The sequence below is a fragment of the Lampris incognitus genome, chromosome 1, assembly GCF_029633865.1.
Source record: "Lampris incognitus isolate fLamInc1 chromosome 1, fLamInc1.hap2, whole genome shotgun sequence".
Lineage (NCBI taxonomy): Eukaryota > Metazoa > Chordata > Actinopteri > Lampriformes > Lampridae > Lampris > Lampris incognitus.
This window is the reverse complement of record NC_079211.1, coordinates 102864992-102891233: the sequence shown is the minus strand read 5'-3', so window position 1 is coordinate 102891233 and position 26242 is coordinate 102864992. Positions and strand designations below refer to the sequence as shown.

Genomic DNA, 26242 nt, shown 5'->3' with positions numbered 1-26242 from the left:
ATCACGATAGACCGGTAGTCAGAAATGTGATTATAATGGAATTTAACAAAACTGAAGTGAAAACTGTTTAGCCAGTAATGATGAATAAAATAAAATAAAGCCATATTCTACAGAATTTGATGTTTTGGCATCTCTTCATTTTATTCTACTGCCGAAAAGTTAAATTTACACCATGACCTTTAATGGGAAATTGTAATGTTTCAAATCCCTCAAGGAGACAATTATGTTAACTGACTTCACTCTTGCTATTGGAATGCAGTGAGTTTGTCTGAACCATTATAAAACTGGGGACTGGCTGACTGCTATTGTAGTCTCAACAGCAAAGTTGGGAGATGGGACAAAGGAACAGTCTATATTGGAAAAGGAGGATTGTCAAGAGTCATTTCCTCTGAACAAAGAAAAAAAACAGTAGCTACAACTGCTGCTAATTTTTGCAAGTAGCTAGCTACATCTTGAAGGGATGCCAGAGCGGTTGCTGCATGATAAGAGGTGTCCTTATCAGAGCACATGCAGATGAGTCACAGACTGCCACTGCACTTGTATCTGGTGTCGGAACTTAAAGGCTGTTTACTGGATGAGGAGATTGACTCAAGTTTTTTAAAAAAAATTATTATTCGCAACCAAAAACTTGGGCTCACGAATGAACATTTGCACAGCGGTGAGTCTGGGGGGGGGGGCAAAACCAACGAGGGGGAAACTGCAAGCAAAGAGCGAATAGTTTTGCTTTTGATTAATTCGTATTCAGCCACCAAATCTATGTTTGCAATCCAAATAATTTTGCTTTCGATGAAGTAATATTGGCTCTCCAAACAATTGTGTGTATTTATTTGTCAACGGGCTGTATTTTGACTGCGGTGCCAAAGGTTTGCTGTAACTCGGCTGTCCGGAAGAGAGGCGGTGGGGGCAGCGTGCGCGTGAGCGTGCGCGTCTGTCAGGAAACGGTGTCCTGCAGCTTTAAGGGGAGGGGGCGTGGCCTGTGCCGGGGCCGTCTCTCCGTTTGAATACGCGGCAGCGCAGCGGCGCCGGAGTCGGATTGCGTCGGATGTTTTTTCTGCTTATTCGACACCGATGAGACGCGCAGGCTCGGCTCGGCGCCTAATTAACGCTGCCGCCGTAGGTAATGCAGAACATCTAGGAAGTGGTGGTCTCCTGGGTTTTTTTCCGTCGCTCCCTCCTCCCGGCGACACGCCGGTGGCACCGCATGAGCACAGGCTGGCAACCCCGCTGTTCCCGACCGGTAACATGGACCTGCATATACTGGACCACAGGCTGCGGGTCACGAGCATAGCCAAGAACGGGCTGGTGAATTTTACACACCCGCTGATTAAACTGATATTCCTCCGGAACAGGACGCGGTAAGTTTTATGGACCCGGCCCCGGATGTTTTTCCTCCTACCTTGCGAAGCAGTGCGGGCATCTACACGGGCGTATGAAGCATCCCCCAGGTGCCATGCACTGTGTTTACTTGTGAGTGCCTAACGTTGCCCCGTGCACGTGTCCCGTGCACGCTGTCCCTGCGAAGGCTCGAACTAACGACACGGTGTCCACGAGGGTCATGCGTTGGTCTGTTGGGAATCGGAGGGGGCTTTGCTTCAGGGGTCTTTGCTTGACTTGGTGATCATGCTATTCCACCACCAGAGGTTAAAAGTGCCATATTTCTATAGATGTACAGAAATGTGATGTACCGCAGTTTTGGAAATCACCCAAATTAGGGACGATTGCTATTGTAAATGGCCTTGCTGCTTGATAAGCATCTTTTTTTGGACTGTTTTTACAGAAAGCAGCTAGAATTCAGCTTATATTTTTGCCACAACGCGCAGCACATCACATGTTCAGTACCTGGTGAGTAGTGGTAAATAAGCTGTCATTAAAACAAACGTGCACATTAATTTTAAATCAAAAAATGCCCTTAAAATATCCTATCCTCACCTGTGTATCCTTGATTGACGCCATGAAAGTTTATTGCAAGCTAAAAAAGACGAGTTATCTGTTTCCCTAATAGACATGTGGGTAAACTGAGTTAAGGTGGGGGTAAGCCCTCCCCTTCACCTTACCTGTACCTGTATTCACTGAAAGGGATCAGTGTTAAAATGGGAATCTGTGGCCAGTTGCAAAGATGAACTGTAAAAAGCCTGTGCGAGGCCTTTACACCGGTGGTACTCAACCATTTGCCATGGGGGGGATGTTTATGCAGGTTTTTTTCTGTCCAACCCAACACTACACCAGCTCATCTCACTGATTCATCTGGTTGAAGTAATGCTCGTTAATGAAATTAGCAGGTGTAGGGTTTGTTTGGAGAGAAAACCTGCACACACATCACCCTCCATGGCACATGATGAAGTACCACAATAAGGTCCCCAATTCTCTCAGACACACTTTACTCCCTCGGTCATGAATAACACTCGGTCAATATCCAGTTCACAAGTCACCCAGAACTCATGTTGGCAACGGTTGCGCTTATTTGAGTTAATCTCCTGGATATCCTCCCATTGTTATGTAATTGTTTATTACTATGGCTGCGCCACATATGCATGACCGGAAGAAAGGCTTAACATCTGGCCCCAAGCCGCCCTATGTGGTCGCTCTGCCATGATGATGAATGGCTGTATACTGGCTCAGCTCCTTTCATGAGGGGTGGTTCAAAAAGGGAATTTCTGTTTTAAACTGGCTAAACTAAAGCCTGGACTCTGGTAAACTGAAGGAATCCTTCCCAAACCAAGGCGGGGAACATTGTCCTCCGTAGATCTCCATTTGTTTTTCTGTGACATCTGAGATATCACCGTCCTCAAGGATTTTCTAATCAAACCCATCATGCAGGTCAGATCTACAGCATAATGCTGTGCCATGTCTCGTCCCCTCCTGCAAGATGGGATTGGGATCCTAAATAGAGCTGGGCAGTGAATCGATGTAATATCGATAATGTGATATGAGACTAGATATCGTCCAGGGTTTGGTTATTGTAACAACATGATTTAACTTAAATGTTGTCATCCCCTGCTCTTAAAGGTTGCATCACAATAAAGTGATGCATATTTCTGAAAGTATTAGACTGTTTTAGCTGAGTGAAATGAACAGTTAATATACCTCTACCTGCCCGGTCATCATATCCACATTACTAATGATAATTTTCTTGTGTGTAAATATCTTACGGAAGCGATGCTTAGCCCCAAAATATCATCACGTTTTTAATATTGAGGTATTCGTTCAAAAATATTTGATTTTGTCAATATTGTCCAGCCATAATCCGAGAGTACTTGTCCGTTTTTTTGTCCCCTCAGAATTCATTTCAAAATGAGCTTAACCAACTTTATAACTTAGGAAGCCACACGTTCTTGCTATCAGCCGTTCAACATTTATTCACAGAGCCACTGTTGCCAATACTCGTTTGCCTGTCACTTCAGGCAATCGTTTTTGTGTGTGCATATAAGACACGTTGAATTATAATTGATACGGGCTCTCAAAATGCATACAAATGGGTTAGTCTCTGTAAATAATAGTCGGTGCATCCTGATGTAAAGTCAGTCAGTGTTATTTTATTTATATTTTAGCCTGCAGGTCTGTAATAGTTCATCATCCTGAATTAAAAAAAAGAAGTTTATGACACATAAGCAGACTTTAAACTAAGCATGGGTCATATGAATGTGCACCATTACTTGTACAACAATGTCACAGAGAAGAATTAGGCATGAAAGCACCAGCAATGCCACGCAAGCTGTACTTTCTTGGCTTAGCAGGCCCATGTCTGTTTTTTTATGCATTGGCTTGCATTCTTTGAAGTTATATGATCATCCTGTCAGGGGTCTACTGTGCATTTATTTTGGGGCGGGGTGATTCATGGCAACTTAAAACAATGGTGAAGCATAACAACTGCTAATGGCCTTGTTTGTCTGTAGTCATCTCCCTCTTTCAGGCCCCTGCTATTCATCATGCTGCAGTTCACTGGAAATGAACACAAAGTGGTTTGAAAGCAGCCAATCCTGACTAGAATGTTAAGGAGGCGGCACCTCGGGGTGATGAATCTAGACGCACGGCCTATCTCAAAATGTTCTGTAGGTGCATATTCTCCCAAGATACATCCGCTTCGACTGATATGTTAAGCTTAACCCTTTGAGTCTTGGCTGAATTTAAGGGTGTAAGGAATGAAATTCATTGTCTTGCCCAGGAATAAGCACCCTTCTCTGATGAGGCTGCACCATTTAACATCTGTGTGCTCAGCCCACAGTCTGCTACACTTTTAATCCGTGAAGGCCACCTGTGCTGGTGTGGGTCTGTATCTAAGCAGCCTTGCAGTGGTGAATGCATGTCTATGGTAGTCCAGATAGGACACATTAGTTATCCTCTTAATTGTTATGTTGGGATAACATAAATGGTCATCACAAAAATTGTAATTTTCTTACCATAACAGTTTATCCTCAAATTTATGAATTACACCTATCAAGCATAAGGCAGGGTCCCCACCCAGATCATGAGGCTGTCTCCAGAAAAACCTGAAGAGATAAGTTGAGACCTTGAGGCATGATTCAACAGGGTGCTGGTAACATTCATAGAGATCTAGGTCCATGCTGACTCAACGGTGTTATGCAGTTCTTGCATTTTTTTCCCCACCACACCTTCATGCTGTGAGCCTCCCGTTCTGCCTCGTTCCACAGTTGCTCTGCAGCGTGTTGAGGTCATGTAATGTACTGCATTGTCCTGCTGGACAAGTCTTTTTGATGAAAAGCTAGACTGGATGAATGGATGCCCTTTGTCACCATCAAGGCCTAGGTGTGATATTGTGTTCAATAGTGCTGATTTTGTATTTTCGGGTCTAGCGTGTACCAAGAAAACATTGCTCACACTATTGTACCATCACTGCCAAGGTGATCCTTGAACCACAAGGAGGGTAGATTCATGTTGTATGTGCCAAATTCTGACCCTGCTACAAAGATTTTGCAACGGAGACCGAGTTTTCTCAAACCAAGCAACGTTTTTTTCCACTCTTCAGTTGTGGTGATTACTTGCCCGTTTTAGCTTTTATTTCCTTGTTCTTAGCTGACGGGAGTGTAACCTGGCACAGTCCTCTGCTGCTGTGGCTCATCCTCTTCAGGTTTTACGAGTTGTGTGTTCAGAGATGCCCTTCTGCCAACTACTGTTTTACCAAGCTGTTGTGTTCTCGTGGCCCTTCCTGTTGACTGAATTTAAGGACGCACAGGATGAAAGTAATCAGAGAAACCTCATTGTGTTGACCAGGGACAAGAACCCTTTTCTGATAAGGCCGTGACAAAATAAAACAAAACGATATCGGTGTGGTCAGCCCCATAGTCTGCTACGCTTTTAATCTGTGAAGGCGTATTGCTATTCTCCTCTGCCTCTGACCTCCGTCAATAGCAAGACACCGTTGCCAGCAGGACTGCCACAGACTATTATTTTTTCATTCATTGCACTGTTCTCGGTTAAGTATAGACACTAGGGCATGAAAGTTTCAAGAGGGCAGCCCTTTCAGAGATGCTGGATGCTCGTGCCGTGTTCACTCAGATCACGTGTCCTGCCCATTCTCCTCTACCATTAAATCAAACAGTAACTGAGCCTCTAGGGCCTATCCACATACTTTGTATAGCGAGTTGCAGTCACATGATTTGCTATCTGGGAGAATGGGCTGTTTGCTTTATTGGGCAGATTTCCATAATAAAGATGTCTCTGAGTGTACATTATAAGATAATAGAACACATAACGTGCATAAGTTATGGCGAGTCTGTATTTCTTCTGTGTGCAAAGATGGTTTGTAGAAATAAAGACACTTATTTTTGGTTACATTTTTAAAACTAATCCCCCCCCCCCCCCCCATTTTTCTCCCTCCCCTCCTCTGCCAGTCTGGGGAGGGTTGCCGACTACCACATGCCTCCTCCAATGCATGTGGATTCGCCAGCCGCTTCTTTTCACCTGACAGTGAGGAGTTTCGCCAGGGGGACGTAGTGCGTGGGAGGATCATGCTATTCCCCCCAGTCCCCCCCCCCCAAACAGGCGCCCCGACCGACCAGAGGAGGCGCTATTGTAGCAACCTGAACACATACCGACATCCGGCTTCTCACCCGCAGACACGGCCAATTGAAAACTAAGTTTCTAGAATAAAACATTTCAGCATCAAGTTTGTTCATGTGAAGTCAAGAGTTAAGCTATAAGCTTGAGACCGTTGTGCTGTTAACAAACGCTTGGCCCCTGCTTTCACCTGCGGTCAGCGGGGCTATACAGATATGTCACATCTGGTGTGTGTGTGTTGACTCCATTTCTCCCTCTTCCCCCTTCTCTGAGTCTCTCTAGTGATTGCACGGGGTCACAAATGGCGCCCATAACCGCCAAGAAACCCCTCCACCCCATCCCGCACCCCCCCCAGCAGGAGTTTTCCTCTTGTGTGCCGCAGTGTGGTCTGTGACGCTGGTGAGGGCGTCTGCTCCTCCGTTCACGCGGGGCCGGCCCCTTCCAATAACAAGCAGAGGAATACAAGGGTAAACTTTACCCTATTGTTCTGGAAAACAGGCGATCCCCTTGAGAACGCGCACAAGTACGCCGCTCCACAGGTCATACAGCTGCAAGCTGTGAAGGTAGCGGACTGTGTGGACCCCCCCCCCCCCCCACACACACACACATACAAACATCTCGTCCCCACCAGGCCGCTGAAGATGGTGCTATGATAGCCAGCTCACGCTGTGCACGCTCGTAACAACTGCGGCCCCGCTTTCCTCTTATCGCATTTCCTCAGCAGCATCAGTTGCAGAAATAATTTTTCTTTTCTATTTTTTTTTTTTGTCCCTGCTCCCCACCCACCACTTTGTAGAGCTGGATCAAAGTCCAGTGTCTCGCATGCTCAGGTCTTTCAAAGTCCTCCTTCATCTTCCCTTCCCTGGCCTTCCCTGCTCCTTCGCCACCTGTAGCTGCTTTCTCTTCTTTTAGCGTTTAACCTCGCTCACAAACTGAAGATGCCCCCCCCCCCACACACACACACACTTGCCAACAGCAGTTCGCGGTTTAACGTCATGTAACCTTGGTCTGAAAGTCAATGCAAATTGGATTGAAGATTGTGGGGTCTGTTTGTTGAGTTCTGCAAACCCGCAAAAGCTTATCAGATTTTCAGTTGCCCTCGGTAGTACCGAACTTGCAACCAAGGTCATGCATTGATCTATATGTTGAGACCTATGCTATAAGTATGTATACTATGGTGGGCCTGAGATAGACCTAATGGAAGTAACTCATTTTCCAGTGCATGTACTTGCATCCTGTGAACTTTCCCCCCGGCACTTTCACTGGCCCTGTTCGATGCTTGGCATAGTCTACCTGCAGGAAGTAGTGGGCAGGGGAAGTTGAAAGGTCAACAACAGGAAATGGAGGGGGGGGGGTATCGCTACACAATAGGCAGCTAGACTTGGTTGTTCAACCAGTGGAGTTACAGTATCTGTGCCAGGGATAAGGTTTTGCAGAGTCAGGTTTTGAACCGACTCGCTCAGGAATTTGCTGCCATAGGCTCAACTGACTGGTAATCAATGGAGGCTGTGCCTTTAGCAGAATGTTGTGCATCAGAAGGAAAATGTTGCACAAGTATTTCAGTGTTAATGTCAGTTATTTAAAAGAGCTCAAGATGTATCACCCTGCTGAAATAGCTCCAAACAAATTTCTAGAGGGTGAGTAAATGAAAATAACAGCTTTCAGCCAATAAGGCTTTTGTGTGGGATAAGGAGTAAAGAGCGCTACTTTAAGCCTCTTGGGCAGGTACCAGTTTTTTTTTTTAATTGAACACTTTTTATCAGTACTCTGGAGTCCTTATCTGTTGATTTAAAACAAAAAACGTTAACTATTCTCTAGCAGAACGTGCACTGCCGTTAGCTTTCACAAAATTGTGCATTTCCATAACTTCTGGAAATTGTCTTTAAAATGTTATTGACTTGCCAGGTTTATTGTTATGACAGTATGCATCCTGCTGAAATGTATTTTTAGCTAGTTATAGTGACCTCACGTTTGTTCGTGTGCCTGCCGTCATGGCCGACTGCTTTGGTCACAAGGGGCAGACAGTACAACTCAGACAACAGGATTTTCAAGCAATTTCAAGTTTACTGAACCCAACTGCAAACGTCTGTGAATTTGATAACATAGTGAATATTGTATTTATTTTCAAACTGTTTATTTCAAAACACCTTTTCAAACTGGCATATCCAGTCTGATCCACGCTTCATTGCGTTTTGTTCAGATGATGATGATTTTATATTTATCTGTTGTATTAACTTTTTATTGTCTACCCTGCTTTGTTTTGATTTTATGCTGTCTGACACAGTGCTGCTTGTTTTTTACTGTGTTCTGTAAGGTGTCCTTGAGTGCTCTGAAAGGCGCCCACAAATAAAAAAAAACATTATTATTATTATTATTATTATTATTATTATTACATCTTGGCAAATCAAATCAGCCTGAAATTCAAATCTGTAAAAATATGGCGCTGCCGACACAAACTTCTTGACTTTAAACACTAGAGAGAGGCGACGACTTCTCCTGCCAGCTCTTGATAGTGGCCTCCTCTGAGTGTTTTTCACAGGCTGTGGTTTGGAGCTGATCCACGAGTCCAGAAATGGATCCACCTGGCTTTGCAAGCAAGCGACATGGTTCCTCTTCTCTTCCTTTTTTACTTTTTTTTTTTGGGCAGGGGATTTCCCCTCCTTTTTCCTCCCCGATTGTATCCGGCCAATTACTCCACTCTTCCGAGCTGTCCCGGTCGCTGCTCCACCCCCTCTGCTGATCCGGATAGGGCTGCAGACTACCACATGCCTCCTCCGATACATGTGGAGTCGCCAGCCGCTTCTTTTCACCTGACAGTGAGGCGTTTCACCAGGGGGACATAGCGCTTGGGAGGATAACGCCATTCCCCCCTAGTGCAGCGACCAGGACACACACCCACATCCGTCTAATCCACCTGCAGACACGGCCAATTGTGTCTGTAGGGATGCCCAACCAAGCCAGAGGTAATGGGGATTCGATGCGGTGATCCCCGTGTTGGTAGGCAACGGAATAGACCGCTACACTACCCGGACGCCCCTTTTTTACTTCTAAGGATCTCTCCCGCATGCCTTCCTGCTCTCATTTTCTCCTGATGAAACAATTTCAGATAACTTAAAATATTTATGGGGGTCCGCGGTGGTGTAGCGGTCTGAGCATCGGCTTTGTGTCGATGCAGTTGCCCACTGGGGACCGGGGTTCGCGCCCCAGCCTCATCAGATCCGACTATGGCGGGATTCGATCAAGCAGCAATAATTGGCAGCGCTGTCTTCAGGAGGGGGGCGGAGTCGGCTTGTGTTCGTCACATGAATGCGTCTCTGGGTGTGTCGGAAAAAACAGTGGTTCAGCCTGGATTCGCCTTGTCACGAAAGTGGGGAGGCGTCTCCTTCGAGACTGCCGGCCGGAGAGATGCAGTTGACGAATGCATGTAGCACGATACGAGGGTGGGTGTTTGAACTAGAATAGGCAGCAATTGGCCACTAAATTGGGAGAAAAAGGGAAAACTCAGAAATACATTTATAATTTTTTTTTTTAATGGAAACTGATCATCCCAAGTTGTTTAAAGGAAAAATGGCGGCACGGTGGTGCAGTGGGTAGCGCGGTCACCTCACGGCAAGAAGGTCCTGGGTTCGAGCCCTGGGGTAGTCCAACCCTGGGGGTCGTCCCGGGTCGTCCTCTGTGTGGAGTTTGCACGTTCTCCCCATGTCTGTGTGGGTTTCCTCCGGGTGCTCCAGTATCTCCCACAGTCCAAAGACATGTAGGTCAGGTGAATCGGTCATACTAAATTGTCCCTAGGTGTGTGTGTGTGTGTGTGTGTGTGTGTGTGTGTGTGTGTGTGTGTGTGTGTGTGTGGGCGGGCGGGCCCTGTGTGATGGGCTGGTGGCCCCTGTGTGATGGGCTGGTGGCCTGTCCAGGGTGTCTCCCTGCCTGCCGCCCAGTGACTGCTGGGATAGGCTCCAGCATGCCCGCGACCCTGAGAGCAGGATAAGCGGTTCGGATAATGGGTGGATGGATGGATGTAGTGCTATTTATCCCTCTAGATCATTTTGGTGTGAGTTGCCAAGTTTTGGAGATATTGGCTGTATAGATGTCTGCCTTCTCACGATTAGAATGGAACTGGATGGCACTCGGTTTGTGTTGCTCAAAGTGCCAAAATACATTTGAAAAACTCAACAGCAATGTCTCTTTCTAGAAACCATGACTCAGTCTCTCAAGATAATCCACAGAACTAGTTGTGAACAGTTTCACGCAGGAACTATTTTCTTAGACTGAACTACACCTACATGTTCCTCCAATGCAATTGTTGGTTATTTCCCTGCCTGAAATAGATATCTAATAAGCTTAGCATGGACATTTAAGCTGTGTTTGTCATACTTGTTCATTTATCATCAAATCAGTATTGTAAAAAGGCCACAGTCTTAAGTTTGGCGCTGAATGGTTGAATGGCAAAGTAGCGAAAATAAACAGGTAACAGGGTCACCGTTCACAAAAGCAACACAAAGGAAAAAAAATCAGAATGACAAATATAACATTGCTTGCATTTTTACAAGATTAATAAACATAACACAACAGAGAAACAGTGATAACGTACCAAGGCACTAATGAACCTTACAAAATCTTCCCAGCATTCAATACAACAACAGGCTTTGTAGCGGCTCCCCCCCCATACATGGAACCTCCCATTAATAAGTTACCTTTTGCCCTCCTCTCTCATGCTTTGTTTTTCTAACTAACCAAAGGTCCCAGTAGTCACCAAAGTAAGTCCTTTGTAATTAGTTTACCTGAGTAATAAGTTCTGACATGTCACTGTGAACACATTGGTAAGGAGTAAACTGTAGACATGCAGAGTCATTCAGGACATTGTCAGGACATTTTCCAAACTTGGAGGATAACCCAACATCAGACGACGTCTGTCTGGGTAGTTTTAATAGGCCATTTCCCAAAAAAAATTTTTAATCATAGTTCTATAGAAGTAAAATTCATAGCCTAATAAAGAATGTCACTCATACAAAATATTTAATAGTTAATAGATAAATACTTAACAGATCTCATCTTTTTGTTTAGGTTATTCAGTCTTTTAGGGTCAGCAAGACTGTTGACGAATGCAATGTGACTCTCACCTGACTCTCTTTACCTCTGTGCAGGGTCACTTGCAGATTTCCGGGGTTTCTGAGGCTGCTATGACTGGTGAAACAAAGCTGGCATTTTCTTCTTGTATCTCCGTTTCTGAAATCCCTCATCTGTATTCACCTCACCCCTTCTGTTTCTCTTTCTATGGTGCTTCTCTCTGGCCTACATTGTGCTGAATGGAGTATGGGGCCACTGCGCTTTTTTATGAAATGGCTGCATTGATATTGTACTTTTCTAGTCCGAGGACACAAAGCGCTTTACATCATATAACAGTATGGTCAGCCCCATTAAATGGCCCTGAATTTTGGCGGGATTAATGCCATGCTTAAGGTACACGAGGCGCTCCAATTACTGAGCTTCATAGGACCACTCACAGTGTCACTGAGGTTATAATACATTTGGATGTATCATGAAACTATACACTGATCAGCCAAAACATCATGACAACCTGCCTAATATTGTGTAGGTCCTCCTTGTGCCACCAATACAGCTCTGACCCATCAAGGCATAGACTCCACAAGACCTCTGAAGGTGTTCTCTGGTATCTGGCTCCAAGACGTTAGCAACAGATCCCTTTTAAGTTCTGTAAGTTGTGAGGGGGGGCCTCCATGGATCAGACTTGTTTTTCCAGCACATTCTACAGATGCTCGATCAGATTGAGATCTGTGGAATTTGGAGGGCAAGGGAACACCTTTAACTCTTTCTCATGTTCCTCAAAGCATTCCTGAAAAATTTTTGCAATGCGGCAGGGCGTATGAGGCCAGTGCCATCAGGGAATGCTGTTGCTATGAAGGGGTGTTCCTGGTCTGTAACATTGTTTAGGTAGGTGGTACGTGTCAAAGTAACATCCACATGAATGCCAGGACCCAAGGTTTCTCAGCAGAACATTGCCCAGAGCATCACACTGCCTCCGCCGGTTTATCATCTTCCCATACAGCATCCTGTTGCCATCTTATCCCCAAGGAAATGATACACACGCACCCGGCCATCCACATGATGGAAAAGAAAACGTGACTCATCAGACCAGATCACCTTCTTCCACTGCTCCATGGTCCAGCTATGACACCACTGTGCCCATTTTAGGCACTTTCGATGGTGGACAGGGGTCATCATGTGCACTCTGACCGGTGTGTGGCTACACAGCCCCATATGCAGCAAGCTGCGATCCACTGTGTGTTCGGACATGTGTTTACATAGCCAGCATTAACTTTTTCAGTAATCTGAGCTATAGTAGCTCTTCTGTGGGATTGGACCAGATGGGCTAGCCTTTGCTCCCCACGCGCACATCATTGGGCCTTGAGCACCCATGACCCTGTCGCCAATTCACCAGTTGTCGTTCCTTGGACCACTTTTGGTAGGTATTAACCATTGCATATTGGGAACACCCCGCAAGACCTGCCATTTAGGACATGTGCCAACCCAGTTGTCTAGTCATCGCAATTTGGCCCTTGTCAAAGTTGCTCAGATCCTTACACTTGCCAATTTTTCCTGCTTTCTACACAGCAACTTCAAGAATTGACTGATCACTTGCTGCCTAATATTCCCACCCCTTGACAGGTGCCATTTTAATGATATAATCAATGTTATTCACTTACCTGTCAGTGATTTTAATATTTTGACTGATCAGTGCATATGGTGCTCATATAATGTACTTTGGGCTGTATTACAGAAACTACCAAACTTACAGAGCCAATCTTAATTGTTTGGTAACCATGGTAATTGGTGTTAGGACCTGATTTAGAGAAAAAGCCATTACAGATGAAGAGTTCCTACATCAATGGAAGAGTTCCTACGTAATTTTTCCCTTATTGTAAGAAGGGAAAAGTGTATTACACAAGCATCATATCTTCCCAAAAGTGAAAGTAAGAACAGCTTAATGGTTATCCTAAAATTAGGAAAGTTTCTTTAACTTGTTTTATCTGTATGGTGGCTCTTTTATTGCTTTTACACAACCAACAAAATGTCAATAGGGGGAACTTATTCACTGAGAGGCTTATGTTAGACCCTAACAATGTGTTGCGGTTTGATGACAAAATCCTTGTTAGTAGATACAGGCTACCCCAGGCAGGATCCTGCAGTAAGGTGAGCAACTCTGACCAGCTTTGGAGAGGCCGACCCGATGACATGGGGCTCTCCCAGTTGTGATGCACCTGATAAATGCGCTTAGATTTTTTGCAAAAGGAGATTTTTCAAAGTGAAGTGGCTGACATGGCAAAAATATATATCCCTCTCACCCTTTTTTGGTTGGTGTGTGTCTTTCTCAAGCTCGGGTTGTCTACCAGAAGCCTGGGAGTTTGAGTTCTGCGCAGTATCTTAGTTGCTCTGGACAAAGACCTCAGCTGTTGTTCCTGGTATCTGCTGGAGCCACTCTCCCAGTTTAGGGGTCACAGCCCCTAGTGCTCCTATTACCACTGGAAATACTATGGATTTCACCTTCAACTTCTGATCTAGTTCTTCCTTCAGCCCTTAGAGCATATGAAGCTAGAGAAAGAAAGTATTTACTTTCAGGACTTTCTTCCTGATATTGCCGTAACTCGGGATTGCTACATCAATCACTACTGCTGTCTTCTATTCCTTGTCGACCACCACAATGTCTGGTTTGCCAGCACCTGCTTGTCAGTCTGGAACTTGGAAGTCCACAGGATCTTAGCTCTGCCATTCTCAATCACCTTTGGTGGTGTCTCCCATTTTGACTTGGGAACTTTCTGTCTGTATTCAGTACAGATGTTCCTGTACACTATCTCAGCTACTTGATTATGCATTCATTACACACTTTCCCAGCTAGCATTTTACATCCTACTACTGAGTGCTGGACATCTGGGGCATCTTTTCACAGCCTGCATTTTGGGTCTTGTCTGGTATGGTAGACCCCCTGCCTTAACTGATCTAGTGCTGAGTGCCTGTTCTTTTGCTGATGTGACCAGAGCCTCTATGCTGTCCTTCAGTCCAGCCTTTTCTAGCCACTGGTAGGATTTCTCTACCAGCCATGTCTTCTATCTGCCAATGTTACAGCCCATGGAGGGGCTTAGTCTTCCATGATACCTCCGTTTCTTCTTCCTCTGCACTCTGTCTTCTGGTGCCTGAGGTTCTCACTCAGCAGTTTGTGCTGGGGGGCCCTCTTTCTGATGTACTTGTGAATATTCCTTGTTTCATCCTGGGTAGTGGCTCTGACACTCACTAAACTTCCGTCCCCATCTATTCACTTATCATACAGTCTCAGTCTGCTGGACATCAGGTGGAACCATCTGTGCATTGTCCTGATATCTGTAGCCTTTACCTCCTCCTTTGGCCAGCTTATTCCAGACTGGTAGGGCATATGTGTTGATGGTTTAGATCTTACTCTTCCCATTGAGCTGGTTCTTCAGGACCTACCTTACTCTCTGGAGTCATTTGTCTGTAGCTGACATCCTTGCTGCCTCCTCGTGGTTTCCATTTGCCTTTGGAACACCCAGGTACTTGTACATGTCCTGTACCTCTGTTATCCGGCCATCTGGTAATTCAACCCCTTCAGTCCTCACCACCTTTCCTCTTTTTGGCACCATTCAACTGCACTTGTCCAGTCCGAATGATGTCCCGATGTCATCGTTGTAGATCCTGGTGAGGTGGATCAGCGAGTCAATGTCTCAACTCATTCCTGGCATACAGCTTGATGTTATCCATGTATAGGAGGTGGCTGATGGTAACTCCACTTCTGAACCTATATCCATATCCACTCTTCGTGATGATCTGACTGAGGGGGTTCAGGCCTATGCAGAACAGCAGTGGGGATAGTGCATTACCTTGGTATATGCCACATTTAATGGTTAGCTGTGTGATTGTCTTTGAGTTGGCCTCTAGTGTTTTCCACTGCTGCATTTAGTTGTTGATGAAGGCTATTAGTGTCCTGTTGGCTTTGTATAGTGCCAAGCATTCCAATAACTATATGTGGGGCACTGAAATTGTAGGCTTTCTTGTAGTCAATCTAGGCTGTGCTCAGGTTGGTCTGTCTGGTCTTAGTCTTGGGTGACTGCTCTATCAACCAGTAACTGATGCTTTGACCCTCTGGTGTTGTTCCCAATTCCTTTCTGTGTTTGGCTCATATATTGACTTGTGTGCCCATTCAGCTTAGCTGCTATGATGCCTGACAAGATCTTCCATGTTGTGGAGAGGCAGGTTATCAACCAGTATTTTGCAGGTGTTGTATCCTTGTGGGGATCTTTCATGATCAGTATTGTTCTCCCCCTGTGCTAGCCAGTCAGGGTGAGACACTGATGTTAGCAGCTGGTTCATCTATGTCTCCAGGCATTCATGGATTTTTGGATACCATTAGCTTCTTCAGCCTGTAGACATGAATCATGTCAGGGTCTGGTGTAGTCCAGCTCTTCATGCTTGAGACTCATCGTTGGATGTCGGCCACTGTGATGATAACTGGTTCTTGTTCTGGGATAGTGCTGTGGTCTGCTCTTAGGTCCTCCAGACAGTGGGCATTGGTGTTGTGTGGTACCTCTTTTTACCATATGTCCTCCCAGTATCGCTCAGTCTCTGCTCTGGTTGGGTCTGATGTTGTTCCCCTGTTACTCTTTGCTGGGAGTACACTTTGGATGGTTCTTTTTGGATGGTTCTTTGAGGAGCAGGCCATTTACTATTTTGTCTTCTGCTTCCCTAGTGTGTGTGTGTGTGTGTGTGTGTGTGTGTGTGTGTGTGTGTGTGTGTGTGTGTGTGTGTGTGTGTGTGTGTGTGTGTGTATGTATGTACGTAGTATGTACACTACCGTTCAAAAGTTTGGGATCACCCAAACAATTTTGTGTTTTCCATGAAAAGTCACACTTATTCACCACCATATGTTGTGAAATGAATAGAAAATAGAGTCAAGACATTGACAAGGTTAGAAATAATGATTTGTATTTGAAATAAGATTTTTTTTACATCAAACTTTGCTTTCGTCAAAGAATCCTCCATTTGCAGCAATTACAGCATTGCAGACCTTTGGCATTCTAGCTGTTAATTTGTTGAGGTAATCTGGAGAAATTGCACCCCACGCTTCCAGAAGCAGCTCCCACAAGTTGGATTGGTTGGATGGGCACTTCTTTGAGCAGATTGAGTTTCTGGAGCATCACATTTGTGGGGTCAATTAAACGCTCAAAATGGCCAGAAAAAGAGAACTTTCATCTGAAACTCGACAGTCTATTCTTGTTCTTAGAAATGAAGGCTATTCCATGCGAGAAATTGCTAAGAAATTGAAGATTTCCTACACCGGTGTGTACTACTCCCTTCAGAGGACAGCACAAACAGGCTCTAACCAGAGTAGAAAAAGAAGTGGGAGGCCGCATTGCACAACTGAGCAAGAAGATAAGTACATTAGAGTCTCTAGTTTGAGAAACAGACGCCTCACAGGTCCCCAACTGGCATCGTCATTAAATAGTACCTGTTAGAGCCTGTTTGTGCTGTCCTCTGAAGGGAGTAGTACACACCGGTGTAGGAAATCTTCAATTTCTTAGCAATTTCTCGCATGGAATAGCCTTCATTTCTAAGAACAAGAATAGACTGTCGAGTTTCAGATGAAAGTTCTCTTTTTCTGGCCATTTTGAGCGTTTAATTGACCCCACAAATGTGATGCTCCAGAAACTCAATCTGCTCAAAGAAGTGCCCATCCAACCAATCCAACTTGTGGGAGCTGCTTCTGGAAGCGTGGGGTGCAATTTCTCCAGATTACCTCAACAAATTAACAGCTAGAATGCCAAAGGTCTGCAATGCTGTAATTGCTGCAAATGGAGGATTCTTTGACGAAAGCAAAGTTTGATGTAAAAAAAATCTTATTTCAAATACAAATCATTATTTCTAACCTTGTCAATGTCTTGACTCTATTTTCTATTCATTTCACAACATATGGTGGTGAATAAGTGTGACTTTTCATGGAAAACACGAAATTGTTTGGGTGATCCCAAACTTTTGAACGGTAGTGTATATAGCGTTTTTTTCCGAAACTGTCAATGGTGTTATGAGTGCTCGACAAATGAGGAGCGGAATATCAACATGGATACAGGAAAAAAGATTTTAATACATTGCAGTACAGGTCTGTTTCGTGCTTCTTGCACTCGTGCGTCTCGCACTTCGTGCGTCTCGCACTCACACTAGCAGCTGATGAGTGCAAGACGCACAAAACAGGCCTTTACTGCAATGTATTAAAATCTTTTTTCCTGTATCCGTGTTGATATACACACACACACACACACATATATATATATATACACTCACTGGCCACTTTATTAGGTACACCTTGCTAGTACCGGGTTGGACCCCCTTTTGCCTTCAGAACTGCCTTAATCCTTCGTGGCATATATTCAACAAGGTACTGGAAACATTCCTCAGAGAGTTTGGTCCATACTGACATGATAGCATCACGCAGTTGCTGCAAATTTGTCGGCTGCACATCCATGATGCGAATCTCCCGGTCCACCACATCCCAAAGGTGCTCTATTGGATTGAGATCTGGTGACTGTGGAGGCCATTTGAGTACAGTGAACTCATTGTCATGTTCAAGAAACCAGTCTGAGATGATTCGAGCTTTATGACATGGCGCGTTATCCTGCTGGAAGTAGCCATCAGAAGATGGGAACACTGTGGTCATAAAGGGATGGACATGGTCAGCAACAATACTCAGGTAGGCTGTGGCGTTGACACGATGCTCAATTGGTACTAAGGGGCCCAAAGTGTGCCAAGAAAATATCCCCCACACCATTACACCACCACCACCAGCCTGAACCGTTGATACAAGGCAGGATGGATCCATGCTTTCATGTTGTTGACGCCAAATTCTGACCCTACCATCCAAATGTCGCAGCAGAAATCGAGACTCATCAGACCAGGCAATGTTTTTCCAATCTCCTATTGTCCAATTTTGGTGAGCCTGTGCGAATTGTAGCCTCAGTTTCCTGTTCGTAGCTGACAGGAGTGGCACCCGGTGTGGTCTTCTGCTGCTGTAGCCCATCTGCCTCAAGGTTCGACGTGTTTTGCGTTCAGAGATGCTCCTCTGCATACCTCGGTTGTAATGAGTGGTTATTTGAGTTACTGTTGCCTTTCTATCAGCTCAAACCAGTCTGGCCATTCTCCTCTGACCTCCGGCATCAACAAGGCATTTTCGCCCACAGAACTGCCGCTCACTGGATATTTTCTCTTTTTCGGACCATTCTCTGTAAACCCTAGAGATGGTTGTGCGTGAAAATCCCAGTAGATCAGCAGTTTCTGAAATACTCAGACCAGCCCGTCTGGCACCAACAACCATGCCACGTTCAAAGTCACTTAAATCACCTTTCTTCGCCATTCTGATGCTCGGTTTGAACTGCAGCAGATCGTCTTGACCATGTCTACATGCCTAAATGCATTGAGTTGCTGCCATGTGATTGGCTGATTAGAAATTTGCGTTAACGAGCAGTTGGACAGGTGTGCCTAATAAAGTGGCCGGTGAGTGTATATACATATATAAATCCAGTGAGTCAAGTAAATTCTTTGAGACAATACAAGCCTGTTTCATGCCATAAGCAATCATCAGCTGTCAGTAAATATATGTATATATGTGTGTGTATATATATATATATATATATATATATATGTGTGTGTGTGTGTGTGTGTATGTGTTTATATAATATATGTATATATATACGTGTATATATATATATACATACATACATACGTGTGTGTGTGTGTGTATGTATATATATATATATATATATATATATACATACGTGTGTGTGTGTGTGTGTATATATATATACAGTGGCTTGCAAAAGTATTCATGCCCCTTGAACTTTTCCACATTTTGTCACGTTTCCACCACAAACATAAATATACTTTATTGGAATTTTATGTGAAAGACCAACACAAAGTGGCACACAATTGTGAAGTACAAAGAAAATTATACATGATTTAAAAAAAAAATTACAAATAAAAAACTGAAAAGTGCGGTGTGTAAAAGTATTCAGCCCCCCTGAGTCAATAATTTGTGGAACTGCCTTTTGCTGCAATTACAGCTGCAAGTCTTTTGGGGGATGTCTCTACCAGCTCTGCACATCTAGAGACTGAAATTTTTGCCCATCTTTCTTTGCAAAACAGCTCAAGCTCAGTCAGATTAGATGGAGAGCATTTGTGAACGGCAGTTTTCATATCTTGCCACAGATTTTCAATTGGATTTAGGTCTGGACTTTGACTGGGCCATTCTAACACATGAATTATGTTTTGTTTTAAACCATTCCATTGTAGCCCTGGCTTTATGTTTAGGGTCGTTGTCCTGCTGGAAGGTGAACCTGCGCCCCAGTCTCAAGTCTTTTGCAGACTCCAACAGGTTTTCTTCCAAGATTGCCCTGTATTTGGCTCCCTCCATCTTCACATCAACTCTGACCATCTTCCCTGTCCCTGCTGAAGAGAAGCACCCCCAGAGCATGATGCTGCCACCACCATGTTTGACAGTGGGGATGGTGTGTTCAGAGTGATGTGCAGTATTAGTTTTCCGCCACACATAGCGTTTTGCATTTAGGCCAAAAAGTTGAATTTTGGTTTCATCTGACCAGAGCCCTTCTTCCACATGTTTGCTGTGCCCCCCACATGGCTTCTGGCAAACTGCAAATGGGACTTCTTATGGTTTTCTTTTAACAATGGCTTTCTTCTTGCCGCTCTTCCATAAAGGCCAGATTTGTGCAGTGCACGACCAATAGTTGTGCTGTGGACAGATTCCCCCACCTGAGCTGTGGATCTCTGCAGTTCATCCAGAGTCACCATGGGCCTCTTGGCTGCATCTCTGATCAGTGCTCTCCTTGTTCGGCCTGTAAGTTTAGGTGGACGGCCGTGTCTTGATAGGTTTGCAGTTGTGCCATACTCTCTCCATTTCCGGATGCTGGATTGAACAGTGCTCCGTGAGATGTTCAAAGCTTGGGAAATCTTTTTATAGCCTAACCCTGCTTTAAACTTCTCCCCAACTTTATCCCTGACCTGTCTGGTGTGTTCCTTAGACTTCATGATGCTGTTTGCGCCCCAATATTCTCTTAACAAACCTCTGAGGCCGTCACAGAACAGCTGTATTTGTACTGAGATTAGATTACACACAGGTTGACTCTATTTAGTCAGTAGGTCAACATTCGATCATTCAGCAATCATCAGGCAACTTCTGAAGGCAATTGGTTGCACTCAGAGAAAAGGGGGCTGAATACTTTTGCACACCGCACTTTTCAGTTTTTTATTTGTAAAAACATTTTTAAATCATGTATAATTTTCTTTGTACTTCACAATTGTGTGCCACTTTGTGTTGGTCTTTCACATAAAATTCCAATAAAATATATTTATGTTTGTGGTCGTAACGTGACAAAATGTGGAAAAGTTCCAGGGGTATGAATACTTTTGCAAGCCACTGTATGTATGTATGTATATATATATATATATATATATATATATATATATATATATATATATATATATATATATATGTGCGGCATGCCCATCAAACAATTGATCCAAAGATCAAGCAAAATGAGCTCTTAATTATTCTGGGTGGCACGGTGGCGCAGTGGTTAGCACAGTCGCCTCAGACCAAGAAGTTCCTGGGTTCGAGCCCCAGGGTAACCCAACCTTGGGGGTCATCCCAGGTCATCCTCTGTGTGCAGTTTACATGTTCCCCCCGGGTCTGTGTGGGTTTCTTCTGGGTGCTCCAGTTTCCTCCCACAGTCTAAAGACAAGTAGGTCAGATGAGTCGGCCATACTAAATTGTCCCTAGTTGTGAATAAGTGTGTATGTGTGTCGGCCCTTTGATGGCCTGGTGGCCTGTCCATTGCGTCTCCCTGTCTGCCGCCCAATGACTGCTAGAATAGGCTCCAGCAACCCTGAGAGCATGATAAGCAGGTTGGGTAATGGATGGATGGATATGGGCAGCACGGTGGCCCAGTGGTTAGCGCTTCTGGGTCCGAAACCCAGGGTTCAAACCCCGGGGTCGTCCAACCTTGGAGGTCATCCCAGGTCGTCCTCTGTGTGGAGTTTGCATGTTCTCCCCGTGTCTGCGATGGGTTTTCTGCGGGTGCTCTGGTTTCCCCCATCGTCAAAAAGACATGTATGTTAGGGATAATACTGTTGTCTGTGCCCCTGACCGAGACATGGCAAGAAGAACTAAAGCTGGTCCCCGGGAGCTGCACTAGCGGCTGCCCGCTGCTCATAGCTACACAGCTAGGATGAGTTAAATGCAGAGAAAGAATTGCCCCACGGGGATTAAAAAAAAAATAGTAGAATGAAAAAAATAAAATAAAATATATATATATAAAATCGTTTTTGCTCCCTTTTTTTGTGGAAGTTTCAGTGTCTGTGTCAGTATGTTTCGATGAGAAAAACCATCAGTTACAAAGTTGTGTAGCTCAGCGAGATGAGAAAAGTTGCATCAGTTGCTAGGTAACAGACATACCAGTTGATATAAGTGATGCTGGATTGCGGGGGCGGACTGGCAACAAAAGGCACCCCTGGAATTTGCTGTCAAGCAGTCCCATTTGGTACACCAAATCTGAACTGACACAACATGCTTGTCGATCAACGACTCAATAATTAAAACATTTTTTAAAAAAATCTGTTAATTTGTATTGTTTGTGATGGACAAAATGTAAAATGATGAAACTCATTTTCCAAGGTTTTCGTCCTCATGTCTGTGTGTACAGAAAGCAACATTTTGAAGTTGAATTAATGTAATTATCACCTGACATGTCATTTGTAAAATTGTACATGTAAAATGTAACCTCACAGGGTACCGATGGAAACTATAAAATCTGCTGTGGCGACCCCTGAGAAACAGGGAATTAGCTGAAAGAAGAAGAATCACCTAACAAATAATTTGATTTAATAGCCTGCTTTTATTATCAGAATTATTTAAAATATTGTGAAACAGTCAACAGTGTTTAAACACAGAGAACTAAATTAGATTCAGCAGACTGTATAAACAGGAGCACACTATATTCACACTACACACAAAGCACTTGAATGAAGTAGTTAAACCTGATCATATGAACGACGTATTGTGCTCAAATTTACTTCACAGTAACATTCAATAGTGCACCTCTAATTGAATCTGCAGCTTCCTGCTCCCTCCTCCTCCATCCTTTCCCGTTCTTGTTCAAAGCCATGCTCACTTGTTTATTTAGATTGGAGAGTAAGTATTTAACAAAGCTGACCTTATAGGCTATATTGTGAAAATGAATTGAGTAGTCTTGAAGAAAATTGTCAAATTTATGTTTTTATTTTACCCATTTATAGTCGAATTTGATGACCTTTTTTTTTATCACCTTAGAGAAATTTCATGTAAACTTCTCTAAACTAGTTAAACCTTGAAAATGGTCAAACCTGCAGCGGGACTCTAGCATTGAAAGCCCAAGGTTAACAAAAACATTTTGTTCTTTAGTTAGTTCATTTAGCTATTTCACAGCACATAGCATGTAAGCTAGTTCATTTAGCTTGTTCACCACACATAGTATCTAAGCATGACAAAGCATCTGCTCCCCACTCACTCCTCTTTGATGTTTCTACCTCTTCGCCAATGTCCTCCTCATCTGCTGCAGACTGCTTTTTTTTTAGGGGGGGGGGTTGTTCCCTGCAGTGTGGGGTGATCGTCTCCTGTAGTTGGTAATGCCTTTCAAACCACCCCAGACTGATGATGGGTCGTTGGCAGAAAACAACAGAGTAGCACCTTTTTGCCTCTGATCTCCTTTGTGAGTGTATTGCTGGCTTTGTTGTACCGGATTCTATCTCTACTCCTGTAGGTTTCCTCTTTGGCCTGACAAAGCTACATGAGTTTTGCTGTGAACCAGGGTTTATTGTTGTTGAAGGTACAGAAGGTTTTGGTGGGCACACACATGTCCTCACAAAAGCTGATGTAATATGTCAACAGTGTCAGGAAGTTCATCCAGGTCTGTGGATGCAGCCTCAAAAACAGTCCAGTCAGCGCAGGCGAGGCAGTCCTGGAGCTCCAGTTTTGACTCATTGGTCCATTTCCTCACAGTTTTAACCACAGGCTTTGCAGATTTTAGTTTCTGCCTGTAGGTTGGGATAAGATGAATCAGACAGTGATCAGAGAGGCCCAGGGTTGCACGGGGGACAGAGCGATAGGCGTTCTTTAATATTGTGTAGCAATGATCCAGTGTTTTTGTCTCTGGTGGGACATTTAACATGCTGTCTGTATTTTGGCAGTTCATGGCTGAGGTTTGCTCTGTTAAAATCCCCAAGGATATCTGAGCTCCATGTTTGTAATTTGATCACCTAGGTGTTTAAACGCCTCTTTAACACAGGCCTGGGGTGGAATATAGACACCGACCAGAATAAATTATGAAAATTCCCGCAGTGAGTAGAATGGTTTACAGTCAACAGAAAAGGTCTCTTAAGTGAGGGCTGCATGATTTCTTCAACACTGATATCCGTACACAAACCTTCGTTTATGTAGAAGCACATACTGCCACCCCGTATTTTTTACGATAGCTCCGTTTCGCATAGTAGTTCCAGTCAAAAGTGACTAATCACCTTTCTAAATCAATGTTCATTGGGACATTGAATTCATAGCCAATCTCTAATCACATAATCTACCAAATACCCTGAATTAATGCTCTGACATCTAGTTAGTGAATTCACTCAAAAGTATTTAGTCACATATTCAGATTCAGATTCATATAACTTCATTTATCCCAGAAGGGCAATTCAGTTTTTACAATCTACTCAGACCAGGGGTGGCTAACCATGTGCCATGGAGGGCCATGTGTATGCAGGTTTTCATTCCAACTCAACTCCACACCAGGTGATTTCACTGATTAGCAACCCTTCAACCAAAGAGGAAGAATGTATCTGTTAAATCACCTGGTGTGGAGTCGGGATGGAATGATAACCTGCATACACATGGCTCTCCGTGGCACATGGTTAGCCACCGCTGACCCAGACCATACACAAACTGATTGACAAGCGGCAATCATCATTATGTTAGAGACAATAGACAGATCAGTACATGGGCAAGAGATGCACACTGTCACCCTCATGTGGCCCTGCATGCAGACTCACACGAGGACCGAAAAAAATTCATGTAAGTTAAAAGAATAGAATAATAAATAAATAAATAAAACATTCTAAGATGCATTGCATGTTACATTCCCCCACTACAGTCAGTGAACGTCCAGGCCCACAAGCCATGCGAAAAACAAACAAGGTATAAACCAACTATTGTGGTTTAATACAATATAAACCATTTATTTAAAATGACTAGTCTCAGCATTTACATCCTGATAGCAGTAAGAATGAAGGACCTAGAATAGCGATTCGTTTTCCTAGAGGGCATTACAGTGAATTCACTGGACAGGACGTGGTCAGATTGGCTAATAATTCCTTTTGCTTTCTTGGCCGCACCTTTCTCCCAGAGGGAGCACAAGTCTCTCTGCTGGACTCCGATTATTTTGGAGCAGATCTTAACGATACTGTTTAGGCTATTCCTGTCCTTCAGTCAACACATTAAACCAATAAATAGAGGAAAAAGTTAAAAGACTTTCAACAAATGACTGGTAAAAAATACATAAGATGGTGTTACAGACATTAGAGGAGTTAAGCTTCCGCATTAAGTGAATTCTTTGTTGTCCACGCTTGACAATTAATTCTGTGTTCACATCGAACTTGAGTTGGGAGTCGAACACAGTTCCCAAGTTCTTATAAGTGTCAACAATTAGAACATCCTCACCATGTATAGTGCTAGCTTTCGGTATACCACTGTTCTTCCTAAAATCAATGATAAGTTCCTTAGTTTTTGACACATTAAGGTCAAGGAAGCTATCATCGCACCAGTCAACAAAGGCAGGTAGGGCACAACCGTGATCTGACTTTGAGACCTGAAGAAGAGACAAAAGTGCGGTATCGTCGGAGAATTTCACCTGGTAGTTACCCTCTTTAGAAGACCTGCAGCTGTCTGCATACAAAATAAAAAGCGGGGGGGAAAGAACGCAACCCTACGGTGAGCCCCTTGTTGTGACCAGGACATTGGACATAACTCCATTAATTTAAACCTGCAGGGTTCTGTGTGTTAAAAAGTGTAAAAGCAACATTAAAAGCTGATCAGGTAAATTAAAATAAGAAGCAAGCCGCTTGATCAAAATGTGAGGTTGCTTCTTATTAAAAGACGAAAAGAAGTCAGCAAATAAAAGCAAACATATTTGGTTCATCCTTCTTATGCAGGAGCTACCTGTTGGACTGGTTCTGAATAAATGGCTTTTTAAGTTTATACTGAAGACAGAAATGATGCTGCTGATAAAATGTGTCAACTTCACTTAGTCGTTTTTATATTGTAGCAAGAACACCCTGGCTCCTTCTGCTTCCCCATGAGAGACACTGCTGCAATAGCTTGCTATTCATATGAAAGTAAAACTAGAGCACCAGAGTCAAGGAAACGAATGAAACTTTCTGACGGAATAATTTTGTCACAAGAGGACTAGTTTCATGTTCGCAGGACTAGTAAAGCCACTCCATGAACACGCCAGTTAGCACTGGTTAAATGTTCATCATCATCAGGTCGAGTGTCCTCGGATGGATCTGACCCTCTCATGCCACCCATCTCTATCCTGCATAGCAGCTGGAAGATCCTCAGATGGACATCCTGTGTCGTCGACAAATTGATTGATGTAATTTCTTGCAGGTCTTCCCACTCGTGTCTTTCCACGTTTGGGTGACCAAAACAGTGTCGCTTGCAAGTTCTTCCTTGCTGCTCCAGCAATGACCAACAAATCGAACCCTTCATTCTCGGATAGTGTTTGAGATGGCGGGTATATTGCCATATAGACACTTCTTTGTAGGGTGCTTCTTCCAAGATACATTTAGTGAAGCACGCAGCATTCTGGTGAAAGCCCCATCAAGTTTGGATTCAAGCCGTTTAGTGAGGGTCCAAGAAGATAATCCATAAGTGAGAACGGACTCAACTGTTGCTTGAAAATATTCCCACTTCAGTTTGTCTGGTAACGTGGACTTCCAGATGACGTTAAGTCCTTTAATATCACCCCAAGCCTTTCCAATTCGAAGCTGCACATCTCTTTCAGTGGATTCGATGTTGCTTCCGAAGTAAATGAATTCCGAGACAAATTTGATG

General features: G+C 44.0%; 1 protein-coding gene across 1 annotated transcript in view; it reads left to right on the top strand.

Annotated features, from left to right (window-relative positions):
* Positions 1 to 990: 990 nt before the first annotated feature.
* Positions 991 to 26242, top strand: part of castor1 (cytosolic arginine sensor for mTORC1 subunit 1) — a 79344-nt gene continuing 54092 nt past the window's right edge. The window contains exon 1 of the mRNA XM_056281141.1: positions 991 to 1355. Within this exon, the coding sequence (XP_056137116.1) occupies positions 1069 to 1355 (287 nt within the window). The 5' untranslated portion in view covers positions 991 to 1068. The remainder of the gene's footprint in view (positions 1356 to 26242) is intronic.